At 42.4% G+C, this 15,441-nt stretch overlaps 1 protein-coding gene across 2 annotated transcripts in view; it reads right to left on the bottom strand.

Moving 5' to 3' along the window:
- Positions 1 to 15,435, bottom strand: part of FRMD5 (FERM domain containing 5) — a 71,620-nt gene extending 56,185 nt beyond the window's left edge. For both annotated transcript variants that reach the window (XM_018561368.1, XM_018561369.1), the window contains exon 1: positions 15,297 to 15,435. In XM_018561368.1, coding sequence (XP_018416870.1) covers positions 15,297 to 15,401 — 105 coding nt within the window. In that variant the 5' untranslated portion in view covers positions 15,402 to 15,435. The remainder of the gene's footprint in view (positions 1 to 15,296) is intronic.
- Between the last annotated feature and the right edge of the window lie 6 nt (positions 15,436 to 15,441).

Genomic DNA, 15,441 nt, shown 5'->3' with positions numbered 1-15,441 from the left:
ACAGAGCAAATATAAATCTTTCATAAGTACGCCTGCACGGTTATAACAATTAAAGACTGAACATTCAGATTGCTGCATAAACTCAATTGGGATTGCTTCTATTAAAAGGCAAAATATTCAGATTCTCTTTAAACGTTCAGATTTTAACAGCCAGAACCAAAGAGTCTGGCTGGTGCCTGTGGGCAACACAGAGGCACACTTTGATAAATGAGACTCAATTATATAAATGATCGTGGTTATAGGGCAAGGTCAGACAGACGCTTTGCGGCCCATATCTGACAACAAGGCAGGAGGAGAGAAAATGAGCACCAAATTTGTGTTGTTGCAAATAGCATCCAATCCTGTTTCATTAAAAAACAAAATAGACACCCGGGGAATTATTTTTTTTTAAACCTGCTGGGTATCAAATTGTTAATGTAATGAGGTATACGGCACCTCCAGGGTCGCTGTCCTTTCTTTTTTTCTGCGGTTCTCCAAACTATCCACCCCTCTCTTGTTTATTCACAAGATGCCTTGAATTTTAGTAAATGGTTTGCAGAATACAAAGAGGGGGATTTATCAAAACTGGAGCAGAGAGAATCTGGAGCAGTTGCCCACAGCATCTCTCTTCAGGTTTCTCAGTTGAGATTTGAAAATGAGAGAAAGAAGCTGATTGGTTGCCATGCAAATTTGCTCCAGATTTTGTCTGCTCCAGTTTAGATAAATTCCCCCCACACCGTTCGGTGAATGGACGAGGGAAGATGAGGGGCAGACCAATGACAGGAAGGCCTCTCTGTAGAAGATCCGCAGCTCTCATAGTGGCAATGCTGGAAGAAAAGTGAAAGCTATACTTCCCGGCATCAATAATATTGTATATAGTCAAGAAAGGGCAGCGATCCTGGAGGTGCCATACACCTCATTACAGTTAACAATTTGTCACTCAGCAGGTTTTTAAAAAATTACAATTCCCCGGGTGTCTATTTTTTATGTAATGAAACATGATTGGCTGCTACTTGCAAAAACAAATGTGGTGCTAATTTCTGTCCTCCAGTTTGAATGCATCGGCCTTGTTGTCAGGTATAGGACAAAAAGCATATTTTGCCCAGCAGGTTTTTTTCAGTTCTGCTGAATGGTTGCCATTCAGATTTAATTAGTCCCAATCTAATTAAAACTGAGGTTTTTCACAACAGCTTGCTTCTCTTGTCTCATCACAATGTATATTTGTAATTCAGTTACATGAAGTTTCATTTAGATAAATTAATTGCAGTTCCTGTACAACAAAAACATGTTTATGGATCTATTGTAATGTTATTTGTCATGTTAGTTCAAGTAGAACTGAAGCCAAACATTATTTTTTTTACGTATGGATAGAGGAGGGATGTTATAATCCATGTTAGCTTTTTTTTGCCACCTGTGTGCCATTGGGGAGATTTCCCTTCACTTTCTGTCTAATAGCCACAAAAGGAAGTGAGAAGATATCCCTCCAAAGTGAGGGAAATCCCTGGTGGCCCAGTGTCCCCACTGGAAGATTTCCCATCTATTCCTGTTCTGGTGACAACCCAGAATTTTGCATTTCCTTTCACTTCCATTAACGGGGACACAGACAGCAATATAAACCTGACATGTTCTAATCCCTCTCTCCACACTATCCAAAACTAGAAAAAAAAATGTTTAAAAAAGATCCTAATGCAAAACTCTAACGAATAGTTGATGTTAGTTTGTAAAACGCGGCCAGCAAAGAAACGTCTGAATTAAACAAAATAAAGTAACATATTTAGATAGGTACTTATGGTAAAAATACAGCTTCCCTTCAGCCATGTTTCCTATAAGATGGATTATTTATAAACTTTTAAAGAGAATTGCACTTATTTTAAACTGATGAAAAAAAACTCAATGAGGGGGATTTATCAAAACTGGAGCAGACAGAATCTGGAGCAGTTGCCCATGGCAACCAATCAGCTTCTCTCTTTCATTTTCAAAGCTTAACTGAACAAACTGAAGACAGAAGCTGATTTGTTGCCATGGACAACTGCTCCAGATTCTTCTGCTCCAGGTTTGATAAATTCCCCCATTTGCTGTTATGCGTTGCTGCACTTTAAAGAGGATGACATTTTTTCATTGAATACATGTGTATTGGTTTCAGATGGTTTTAGGAAACAGATGCTTTCAATTAACAAAAAAGGAGCTAGGTAACAAAAGGTGTAGGCCTGCAGAAAAAATGTTATATATCATTGTGAGTATTTTGGTACCGAAGACGTATTATACATGTTTCCCGGGACATACACACTTCATTTTGTTTTGCAGGTGCAAATAACATTTGTAAACTAGGAAAACTTAACTTAAAAAGAGGATCGTGCCCAGAAATTGCATTTCCACTATCCCAGTCCTCCCCTCTGCACAACATAAAAATAAATAGGGCTTTTTTTCTGTATTATTATTGTTTCTGTGCACCTCTTTTTCTTCTTCTTTTACTCATGGTCAACCAGCTTCTGCCCCCATTCTCCCCTAGGCCAGAATGATGTGTCAGCCTCCCCCTGCAGCCTCCTGGAATAACGACGCCACATATCCTAGGAGGCTGCAGGCTTCCCCACAGACCAGGAAGATGCTTCGGGCGCCCCGTCATCTCGTGTGCTGTACATAGCCTGGGCAGAGAGCAGAGCTTTTAGGGACCACCATATCCGGTGCGTCCAAGTGCAGTTCGCGCCCAGAACGCACTGGATCGCATAGATCAAGCCGGGCCGCGTTCTTGGGCGATAGGGGGCGTGTTGGTGCTATTCTTGTCAATGGCACCGCAGAGAAGCCCCCACAGTGCTGCATGCACTATTTTTTCAGAGAGAAAAAAGTGTGATGTTCCCCTCCAAATGATACAAGACCCTTTAGGTCTGGTAGGAACGTAAGGGGGGACCCCCAAAGATAAAAATAAACCAAAAAAGTGTGTGGGGTTCCCCCCAAAAGTAATACCAGGCCCTTTAGGTCTGGTAGGAATTTTAAGGGGGAACCCCACCACACAAAAATGGGGAAACAAAATGTGGGGTTCCCTCTAAAATCCGTACCTGACCCTTCATCCGAGCCCAGGGCAGGAAAGGGGAGGACGATGAAGCGCCCCCCGCACACGCCATTCCAGGCCACGATACCAGGCCACGTGCCTCCCGAATGTAGTTCGAAAGACTTTACCTTTGTTAATGAAAATGAAAGACAGCTCAGAATTCAACAAATGGGCGGAACAAGTCCCGTGATGTCACGGCTCACTCTGCCTATTTGTTTACATTAGTGCTGTAATTTTGCGGCAAGTCTTTGTCGCGTTCAGACAGGTCAGCGTGCAGTGGGACTTTTTTCTATTTCGGGGGCTCCTTATATAAAGGGGTACCCCGATGCAAATAGGCCCCCCTGCTCGCAGACCCCCATAACCACCGGGCCAGTGTTCTGGGGAAGAGGTCCTTGTCCCCATTGGCATGGGGACACCCTCTCAATGCCGAGGGCACGTGGCCTGGTATGGCGCAGCCTGAATGTGCTCAGATCAAGGGCCTAGTAGGAATGTTAGGTGGGACCCCACTTTTTCCCCCCATTTTTTGTGGTCAATGCTCCCCTTTAAAATCCTTACCAGACCTAAAGAGTATGACTTTTGGGAGAAACCCCATGCACTTTTTTTTTCATTTTTAACTTGGGGGGAACCTCAGGCTGTTTTGTTTTTTTTCCTTCTTCTGCAGACTGTAAAAAAAACGTGTTTTTTTTTTTTCCTTTTGTTTAATGTCACTTTGCTGCAACAAAAAGTGATAGCATAACGAAAATTCGTACAGACTATCGCTAACTAAAGGAACGAAAACTCGTATTTCGTCCGAATACCGAAACGAATTGACATTCGGACCCAAATCCCAAAAAAACGAAATAATGAAAAATCCGAATGAAACCAAAACTATACTTTTACCGGCGCACATAAGTTTACAGACTTCTAGATGAATATGATTATTAGGAATAGGATAGAACTTAAGGAAATTTAATACAGAAATACAGATTTATTTGTGGATTTGGCCATTTATGTAAGAATACACGTCTCTTCTATTTACACAATAGTTTATAGTTTAGTTCAGCTTTAAATATAACTTGGGTCTTAATTTCTATGTTAGTGAATTCCATACACACATATAGTGGTCATCTGTAAAGCATAAAGGCACACGCATTCTCTTTACAGCCTATGATTTTACAGCACACATGCGTGAGAATTGGAATAAAGTGTATTATTACAGCACGCACAGGAATAGAGGCACATTGTGCTACCAAGACACTGACAGTACTTATTGCCAACTTTATAATATAAGCCCAGAATTCATAGCCTTCACCAGTCACAATGGGTGTCTCAGTCAATGTAAAAGCCACAAGGATAAGAGCCTTTTGTACAGCAGACAAAGTAATAGCAGTTATTAGCGGTAACTTGGACGATTGCAGTCAATTTGATAGAATGATTGAAGTCCATTATCCAATGTAAAGTAATTGAAGTAAGTTAATTAGTGTACAAAACAGTTTTAACTCAGGATTCTGCTAATGTGAAATATATACTGCCTGATCTTAGGAGGGAAATGGCGATGTGCAAAGTGTAGTAACCTTCAGCAATCTATGATCAACCATCGTCAGGGCTCATGCTCATGTCCTTCCAATGATCTCTTTGGTTTCTGCCAACAGGGGGTCACAGAGAACTCCGGCTATGAACACAGTGTATACCAGAGCTGCACAAATCTCAGGTCACCAATGCTGGCACCTAACTTTTCAGGTTTTCTCTAGCTGCTGTCAATGGAGCTGTCTCCTAAAAAAATCCTACTGGCTCCTGGATTGGACAGACTGGTTCCTGAACTCCATATGGTGTATACACTAAGCTGCTAATGTGTAAATCGTTTTGTACAAAACACAGAAAGTGTGGCCGGGTTGAGTGAGACCATGGACTCATACAGTTGCCTCTGGATTAAAAGAGACTCCCCCAGGAGCAGTCCTCCTCTACAAATCCATAGGTAGGGGTCTTGGTGCTCACTTACAAAAAAAGTATTAAAAAGTATCCAAATATTACAATGAAGACAGAGACAGATTTATCAGCAGTAAGCAAAAGGCTAAGAATGAATAAAACACATCCTGACAAAGCGTTTGTCTTAGAAAGCATGTTTGTTACAGAAGAAACAGTTGCTGGATGGATGTAATAAACACAATATTAATAAATGGATGACAGCACTCCAAAGTAAGTGTGCAATTTCTTTATTCATTTAAAAACTGGCATATCAGAATACAACCGAGACTTCTGTTACACGTTTCGCCCTCACAAGCACTTAATCATAGAGTCAGAGTTAATGGTTAAGCTCCTGTAAGTGTGAAACACATATGGTAAGTCTTTTCTTGATGTATTCTGATATGCCAGTTTTTAAATGAACAAAGAAATTGCACGCTTACTTCGGAGTGCCGTCATTTATTTATTAATATTGTGTTTATCAGAGACGAACTGGACTGGCACCTGCTACTAAAGCCGATAAAGGTGGACCGACCTGGAGAAGCTTTGTTTTTGGATTTGTTGGACGGATGTATTTTAACTGTTTAGTCAGGGACTGAACAAATCCCAGGAGACAGGTTGCCAATGTTCCTTAAAAATCTCAGCTGGCGCCCAACTTTTGAGGGTTTTTTTAGGGATACATCGATACCGGTATTTCGGTACAGAGTACGAGTACCGATATTTTTTTTCGGTACTCGCCGATACAGAGTACCGGAAGTCCCATTCAGGAAGCCAGGCGGCGTGTAATGACTCGCCACCTGGCTTCCTGATTAGCCGGGCAGCGCGTAAAGACTCGCCACCCGGCTTCCCGATTAGCAATTATTATTATTATTATTATTATACAGGATTTATATAGCGCAAACAATTTGCTCAGCGCTTTACAAAATAGTGGAGACAGTACAGATACAGTACAATTTACAGTACAATACAGTTTCAGAATAATAGGGTTGGGAGGGCCCTGCTCGTGAGAGCTTACAATCTAAGTTTTAGAAGGGCAGTTTCTGTGGAGTGTTGCGGACGAAAGCCAGATTGGAACGGGTCAAGGAGATTGTTAACTGTAAGGTGGCTGCTCAGGCGGTTGTAGACCAGCCGTGCAAGAGTTTGGAGGTAAATGGGAGCAGCGAGATGGGTCTCAAGTTGTTTAGACTGGTGGGCCCCAAAGCCGTCCCCATGCTTCTCGTCACTATGTGACCAGAAAGCACAGAGCCGGCTTGCTGGCCAATCATGGAAGCCGGACGCCGTGTAATGATTCGACGCCCTGCTTTCTGATTGGCCGGGAGGCCGGCTCCATGCTCCCCCATCATGAGATGACGAGGGAGCATGAAGCCGGCTTTCCGGCCAATCAGAAACCCGGGTGCTGCGTCATTACACGGAGCCCGGCTTCCTGATTGGCCAGCTTCCCAACCAATCAGGAAGCTGGGCAGCGCGTCATTACACGTCACAAGTGCCGAGGGAAAATGGAGCCAGCTTCCCGGCCATCCAGGAAGCCGGGCAGCGTGTAATGACGCGCTGCCCGGCTTCCTGATACAGGAAGTATCCGGCTAGGCATCGGAGCATTTGCACGAGTACCAGTACTCGCCAAATACTCGGTATCGGCACTGATACTAGTATCGGTATCGGTGCATCTCTAGTTTTCACTAATTGTTGTCAATGGAGCTGGCTCCTACAAAATCCTGCTAGCTTTTGGGTCAAACAGACTGGCTCCTGGATTCCATATTAATTTATCCACCCCTGTTTTTGTCTTGTTCTTACTGCTAATAAAGAGAATGAAAGGCTGAGAGTACCCCTGGAACCTGTATATTTGGGTACTTTGTTCCAGCTGCCACCTCACTTCACACTTTAGCAGATCAGGCTGATTAATGTGAACTGAACTTCAGGGAACCTGTGTTTGTTAATATGCAGATATTGCACCATCATACATCTGCCTGTGGCTGTCAGAGTAATTTCAAAGTAGTTGACTATAACCACCACCTATATTTGGTAAATCAGCTCAAACATTGGATGACATGATGTTACAACATGCTACATGTTGGATCCATCTATCGGACTGCATGATGTTACAACATACTACATGTTGGATCCATCCACTGGATTGCATGATGTTAGAACATGCTACATGTCCACTCCATCCATTGGATTGCATGATGTTACAACATGATACATATCCACTCCATCCATTGGATTGCATGATGTTACAACATGCTACATGTTATTAGAACCACAGAGTGTCTAGTGAGTCTTCTCTGTAGAATTTACAGCAGTTCCCCAATTATTTTGCAGAATTAAATCAAAAGAATCCAGAGTTAGACTATAAAGCAGGGGTGGACATATGGAATTTAGGAGCCAGTTGATCATATGGAATTTAGGAGCCAGTTGATCTAATTCAGGAGCCAGTGGGATTTTTTAGGAGCCAGCTCCATTGACACCTAGAGAAAACCGCAGAACTTAGGCGCCAGCTGTCATTCTGAAGGAGCATTGGTAAGCTGGCTCCTTAGATTTGTCCAGCGGCGAAATAAAGGCAATATATAAAACACAACAGTAAACAGTAAACTCAAATTGCATATTCTATGTAAAAAATGTTCTTTCTTTTTCCCTAGGCACAAGCCAGTCGGCACCTTGTGGTAAATACGGTGCTGCCTTCCCTTTTACCGATGGCATTAAGTCTGTTTGAACCTCTCCTGCATCACAATCTCTTAAAAATGAAGACAAGCAGAAACTGCCTTATTAAATTGAACACAATGTTATTAAAGAAAGATTTATATTAAAGTGCTGTGTTTGACAATTACAGCATATTTACTAACCAGTGCAAAAAAAAAAAGCAATGACATGCAGTTATCTCCTGCAATCAATCAGACTCCATCATTTTATCAAAACGATAAAAGATGATTTCTGATTGGTTCCTATGGGACAGTGCACTTTGCCATAATAAATTATGGATCAGCTCTGCTTAGGTTTTTACGCAGCTCTCCAGCTGACAAATAATGGACGCTCAACTCCAAACGGTCACAAAGCACCAAGTAGATACAGTGACTCCATATGAGGCCACATTTTAACGTACAGTTAAAGTCAAATTTTAGAGCTAAATGCCTGGCCAAGGAAAGGGCCATCTCAGGGACATGTCAGTCACAACACACAGAATGGCCTTTAACTAATTTTACACATTTTGGTTGTTCAGAATCATTCTTTTATAAATATCCAGAACACAATATTATTAGGCTGGTTATATACTGGTAGATGTCAGTAGGAACATTCATCCGAAATAACTCTTCAGAACATTCAATATTGCCTTCAGGGACTTGGCGAATATCACTTGATATTTTGTTGATTTTAACATTCCCGAATGAAAGCCACATTCAATGTTATTATTTTGTTTGCTCGAGAAAAAGTTTTTATCCTGCTCCTCCGATTTTTTTCATCAATACGGCGGAAAATATTAGAAAATATAATAAAACACATTTCTTCCTGACCAAATTCTACTGGTGTATGCCCAGCTTTAAAGTGACACTCAACTTAGGAGTTAAATCTTAGAAATGCATTCAAGTACCTTAAGGCCTGGTTCACACCTGTACGTTTTGTAGCGCGTTCAACGCTCTACGAACGGTCTACAAAACGCTCAAACATGAAAATCCCATTGTTTTCTATGGGTATGGTTCACACCTTGCCGTGGACTACACTCTCAACTTTAGTTTACTAATTTGTATTGAGATTGTAGTCCATCACAGGAGCGAGCTTGGAGCAGTGACTACTTTTCAACACACACAGGGACCATGGGGAAGAAAAGTAGCCACCCTCCAGAAGGAAGGACAGTGTCAGCACCAATTCAGAGATGATTTGAGGATCTACAGCCGAGTGATACACAAATAAGATACATTTTTATTAATAGTTAAAGGGGACCTTTACCCATATCTTTAAAATAACAACAAACATACCTTTAGAAATGTTTATTAATGATAATCTACAAACACATACTTCTAGATAATTGCCGGCTTTGTATTCTTTGCATACCTTATTTCTCTTTTCTTCCCCAGTCTTCCAACAGTGGCCATGTTTACTAAGGGAAGATTAGCTCTCAATTTACTTCCTGGAACTCTGGCACATGCGACTAGACATGTGACTAGACATGTGACCTTACACATCTCAGGGGAGGAAAAAGCCTTTCCCCGAGACCTGACAGTGCACTTTGCCATAATAAATTATGGATCAGCTCTGCTTAGGTTTTTACGCAGCTCTCCAGCTGACAAATAATGGACGCTCAACTCCAAACGGTCACAAAGCACCAAGTAGATACAGTGACTCCATATGAGGCCACATTTTAACGTACAGTTAAAGTCAAATTTTAGAGCTAAATGCCTGGCCAAGGAAAGGGCCATCTCAGGGACATGTCAGTCACAACACACAGAATGGCCTTTAACTAATTTTACACATTTTGGTTGTTCAGAATCATTCTTTTATAAATATCCAGAACACAATATTATTAGGCTGGTTATATACTGGTAGATGTCAGTAGGAACATTCATCCGAAATAACTCTTCAGAACATTCAATATTGCCTTCAGGGACTTGGCGAATATCACTTGATATTTTGTTGATTTTAACATTCCCGAATGAAAGCCACATTCAATGTTATTATTTTGTTTGCTCGAGAAAAAGTTTTTATCCTGCTCCTCCGATTTTTTTCATCAATACGGCGGAAAATATTAGAAAATATAATAAAACACATTTCTTCCTGACCAAATTCTACTGGTGTATGCCCAGCTTTAAAGTGACACTCAACTTAGGAGTTAAATCTTAGAAATGCATTCAAGTACCTTAAGGCCTGGTTCACACCTGTACGTTTTGTAGCGCGTTCAACGCTCTACGAACGGTCTACAAAACGCTCAAACATGAAAATCCCATTGTTTTCTATGGGTATGGTTCACACCTTGCCGTGGACTACACTCTCAACTTTAGTTTACTAATTTGTATTGAGATTGTAGTCCATCACAGGAGCGAGCTTTGGAGCGGTGACTACTTTACAACACACACAGGGACCATGGGGAAGAAAAGTAGCCACCCTCCAGAAGGAAGGACAGTGTCAGCACCAATTCAGAGATGATTTGAGGATCTACAGCCGAGTGATACACAAATAAGATACATTTTTATTAATAGTTAAAGGGGACCTTTACCCATATCTTTAAAATAACAACAAACATACCTTTAGAAATGTTTATTAATGATAATCTACAAACACATACTTCTAGATAATTGCCGGCTTTGTATTCTTTGCATACCTTATTTCTCTTTTCTTCCCCAGTCTTCCAACAGTGGCCATGTTTACTAAGGGAAGATTAGCTCTCAATTTACTTCCTGGAACTCTGGCACATGCGACTAGACATGTGACTAGACATGTGACCTTACACATCTCAGGGGAGGAAAAAGCCTTTCCCCGAGACCTCATTACAGATGAGATTTCCCAGCAATGATCTGCTGGTGTAACCTTCCCAGGATGCATCGCTTTGGCACTTATGTCATTTGTGCCAGAACTGGACCAGGTAGTAGATGAACTCTATTTGTAAGTAAATTAAAAACAAGTTTGTTTAACTAATAAATATAAGATGATTTTAAATCTGCATGCTGATGTGATTTTTAGTAAAAGGGGGTAAAGGTCCAATTTAAGGTACTTGAATGCATCTTTAAGATTAAACTCCTAAGTTTAATGCACCTTAAGAGTACTTGCTCTTAAGGTCAAACAAGCTTTCTATCACAAACCAGAGACTTCACTGGAGTAGAATGTAGAGGTACGAAGTATAAGATAACTACATTGCAGAATTAGAATAGTTATTATGTCACATTTGCTTGTATGATGTGTTAAAGTACTATAGAAATGCAAAATAGATGACATGCGATGTGTTATTATTTACAAAGTGACTTCAGATATATAGCCCTCATACATAATACACAAACTATTTAAATGTAGATAAGACAAACAATTACAGTATACATAAAAGAACACAGTGTTGCCATCGGATTATTGCACAAGTGTAAAGGGAAAATATGTGAATTGCTACTTATAGTGTATCTAAACCCAAAAAAAATAAATCTAATTTATAGCAGTTTACCAATTCGAAGATGTAGTGGCTGCATTAGTTTTCTTTTCTTTAGGTTTTTCTTACTTTATATTCACCTGCTAATCCAGCCAGTAAGTTTATATTTCAACTTTCTTCAACAAGCCAAGCTGTCCAACAAAAGTGTCAATACGGGCCCATTCACACCAATTGCGGTGCGTTCCAGAAAGGCAGCTGGTGGAACGCACAGCAATCACTCACATAACTTCCCCCTTCATTGTGGGGCGGGAGGGGGCATGGCGGTGCATTAAAGTACATTTTTTTGCATTTGCAGTGCACCGGAACGCAGATAAAGCAGACTACACCAATGCACATTCTCGGGCACATGATCTGATAACGGCTGCAGACTGTACATGTGCATTGCACGCTGCGATAAACTCCGAGCCTTCCGATGCTGTCACATAAGAGTAACACACATATCGGAAGCAGCGCACCGATCACAAGGTGACAGCTGAGTGTCACACACACATCGATCGCTGGGGGTGACAGGTGGAGACTCACGGCAGCTGGTAGAACGCACAGCAATCACTGACATAACTTCCCCCTTCATTGTGGGGCGGGAGGGGGCATGGCGGTGCATTAAAGTAAATTTTTTTGCATTTGCAGAGCACCGGAACGCAGGCAATGTTTTGCCCTGCATCCAATTGCACTGGGGGGCTTGGCTGCGGTGCCATTGCCTTCAATGCACCGCCACGCCCCCTCCTGCCCCAGGACGAAGGGGGAAGATTTGTGAGCGATTTCTGTGCATTCCAGCAGCTACCGCTCTTGGACGCACCGCAATTGGTGTGAATGGACCCTTAGAGAGTTTAAGACAAACCATATACACTGACACGGGTAATTACAATGAGGCTTGTATTTTTTTTATGTAATACTGTTATTGTAAAAGTAAATAAAAGGATTGGTAAGGTGCAATATATTTTAGTTTTGTTTTTGGGTTTAGATATGCTTTAAATAAAAGAGACTTATGTGTGTAAGATACACAGGAATAAATGTAAATTAAGAGCCCCAGATCATGGGGCACAAACAGCTTAGCTGCGGTCAGTTTATGTGCAGCCAGGAACGCCTTCCCTGGATGCACACTGTGTGTGCCTGGGCTCGGCCAGGAGCTCAAGTTCACAGGTAACCACTTAGATGAGTGACAGAACTGGCCATTGATTTGTACAGAGTACAAATCTGACAGCTGTTGCTGCTGTTCGGGCACATTGTATGCAGCAGTAGCTCTGGCGGCAGGAATCCTAGTTATTCTAACCAGTGGCCATGTGAATGCAGCCTTAGATGCATCCTACAGCAAAGGTAGGCAACCTTGGCACTCCAGCTGTTCTGGAACTACAAGTACCATGATGCAATGCAAGACAGCTCTTTAAACATTGCCACTGCGGTATGGTTCTGCTTTCTGGAATACGCACATTGATAACTGTGAGTGTAGAATTCCAAGATATTAGGAGTGCATCATGAGTCGAGCGTTCAATCACAGCACGCACCTAGACTGCATGGAACCGATTTACTACATGTGCACTTTTCATTCTTGATGAAAGGAACCCGTGTCCATTCCAAAGCTACAGTACAAACCTCTGTACCCGATTGGATGTCTGAGGCTTTACTGGTTCACTTCACTAAGAGTGAAAAGTGCTCCTCTAGCACTTGTAAGTACGAGACAGATAGGGGCTTTTATGGCAGCATAGAAGGTGATTTCATTAAAAAGCCAGCCAGGCATCTGATCACACAAAAAAACATATCAACAGTATGCATGCATGACACAACGGCACACACACACACACACACACACACACACACACACATATATATATATACCCTGTTTCCCTGAAAATAAGACCTTCCCCAAAAATAAGACCTAGTACTATTTTTGGGAATTCCTAAAATATAAGGCCTACCCCGAAAATTAGACCTAGTTGTGACCATTGCCAGGGCTGGTGGTGGCATAAGGGGGAACCTGAAGAGCCGCGGGAGAGAATCAGTGGTGCCAATAAAGCAAGCGCTAGAGGAAGCGAGGCGGCAGCACAGGGACCAGAGCCGCATAAGCTGTTTCCTCTATAGTGCCGACTCCTGTCACAGGCGAAGTGATACCAAATGCACTCCGCCTGGGAGGAATCTATAGTGAAAGTGCGCTTTGCTTTTTCTGGTTACCAAATTGCTCTTGGAAAGGTATGGCACCCCTGATCACCCTATTGTTAACTTTGCCATTTTGGATTAGCATTAACTTTGGATTGTTATACAGTAAAAAAAAAAAATAAGACCTACACCGAAAATAAGACCTAGTGTGTTTTTTTGAGCCAAAAAAAAATATAAGACAGTGTCTTATTTTCGGGGAAACACGGTATATATATTTTTTATATATATATGCAGGACAGGAAATGAAGGCAGAACAAAAGACTACAATAGTAGCGCTGGCATATAAAAGTCTATTCTTTGCCAGGAACATGATCCCTACAAGGAACACATGTGGACTGTATGGGTGCATGCCCCCTATATACACTTACACATGTGAACACATATATGCTCACACATATGTAGAGCATTGTTGTGTGATTACACACAACAGATGTGGGCTATAAGAATGCAGATCACTAATACACATCCATACATACAGGGCAAGCCTTGGATGGCAGAACAGAAGGTGAGTAGTACAGACATATAAAGGTCCATTATATGATCACATGTGGAGTGGACACATGTGGATTGTATAGAAAGCCCATACACATCCATGTATACATTGCCTTGGATGGCAAGAGAGGAGATGAGTAGTACAGACATATGAAGGTCCATGATATGATCATACACAGGACACATGTGGAATGTATAGGACATCATTACACATCCATACATACAGGACAAGCCTTGGATGGGAGGGGGTGAGTAGTACAGACATATACAGGTCCATGATATGATCACACACAGGACACATGTGGAGTGTACAGGACACCCATACATACACATACATGCAGTGCATGCCATGTATGGCAAGAGAGGGGGTGAGTAGTACAGACATATACAGGTCCATGATATGATCACACACAGGACACATGTGGAGTATACAGGACACTGATACACATCATTACATACAGTGTAAGCCTTGGATGGCAGTGAAGGGGGTGAGTAGTAGTACAGACATATAAAGGTCTATGATATGATCACACACGGGACACATGTGGAGTGTACAGGACACATGTGGAGTGTACAGGACACTGATACACATCCATACATACAGTGCAAGCCTTGGATGGAAGGGGAGGGGGATGAGTAGTACAGACATATAAACGTCCATGATATGATCACACACAGGACACATGTGGAGTGTACAGGACACTGATACACATCATTACATACAGTGTAAGCCTTGGATGGCAGGGAAGGGGGCGAGTAGTAGTACAGACATATAAAGGTCTATGATATGATCACACACGGGACACATGTGGAGTGTACAGGACACTGATACACATCCATACATACAGTGCAAGCCTTGGATGGCAGGGGAGGGGATGAGTAGTACAGACATATAAAAGTCCATGATATGATCACACACAGGACACATGTGGAGTGTACAGGACACTGATATACATCCATACATACAGTGCAAGCCTTGGATGGCAGGGGAGGGGATGAGTAGTACAGACATATAAAAGTCCATGATATGATCACACACAGGACACATGTGGAGTGTAAAGGACACTGATGCCTTGGATGGCAGGGGAGGGGGTGAGTAGTACGGACATATAAAGGTCCATGATATGATCACACACAGGACACATGTGGAGTGTAAAGGACACTGATGCCTTGGATGGCAGGGGAGGGGGTGAGTAGTACGGACATATAAAGGTCCATGATATGATCACACACACAGGACACATGTGGAGTGTACAGGATGACAGCACATAAAGCAGACTACACCAATGCACATTCTCGGGCACATGATCTGATAACGGCTGCAGACTGTACATGTGCATTGCACGCTGCGATAAACTCCGAGCCTTCCGATGCTGTCACATAAGAGTAACACACATATCGGAAGCAGCGCACCGATCACAAGGTGACAGCTGAGTGTCACACACACATCGATCGCTGGGGGTGACAGGTGGAGACACAAATCTTTCCTTTGCACCCCACACAGGCCCGCCGGTGCCCTGTCCGTCCTCCATGTCTCCCCTCCGTCCCCCGGGTCCCTCCTGTCACCTGCACATTACACGTATACTCCGAGTCGTCCAGCAGCCTCACGGTGCAAACACAAGGGAGATCCAGACTGCGGTTGCTTCCGCTCATGAGGCGACTCAGCATCATCCCGAAACCGGGCACACACAACGGGCACACACCCGCTCCG

The sequence above is a fragment of the Nanorana parkeri genome, unplaced genomic scaffold, assembly GCF_000935625.1.
Source record: "Nanorana parkeri isolate BGI_ZX_2015 unplaced genomic scaffold, ASM93562v1 scaffold519, whole genome shotgun sequence".
NCBI classification, from domain to species: domain Eukaryota; kingdom Metazoa; phylum Chordata; class Amphibia; order Anura; family Dicroglossidae; genus Nanorana; species Nanorana parkeri.
This window is presented reverse-complemented; position numbering and strand designations above follow the sequence as displayed.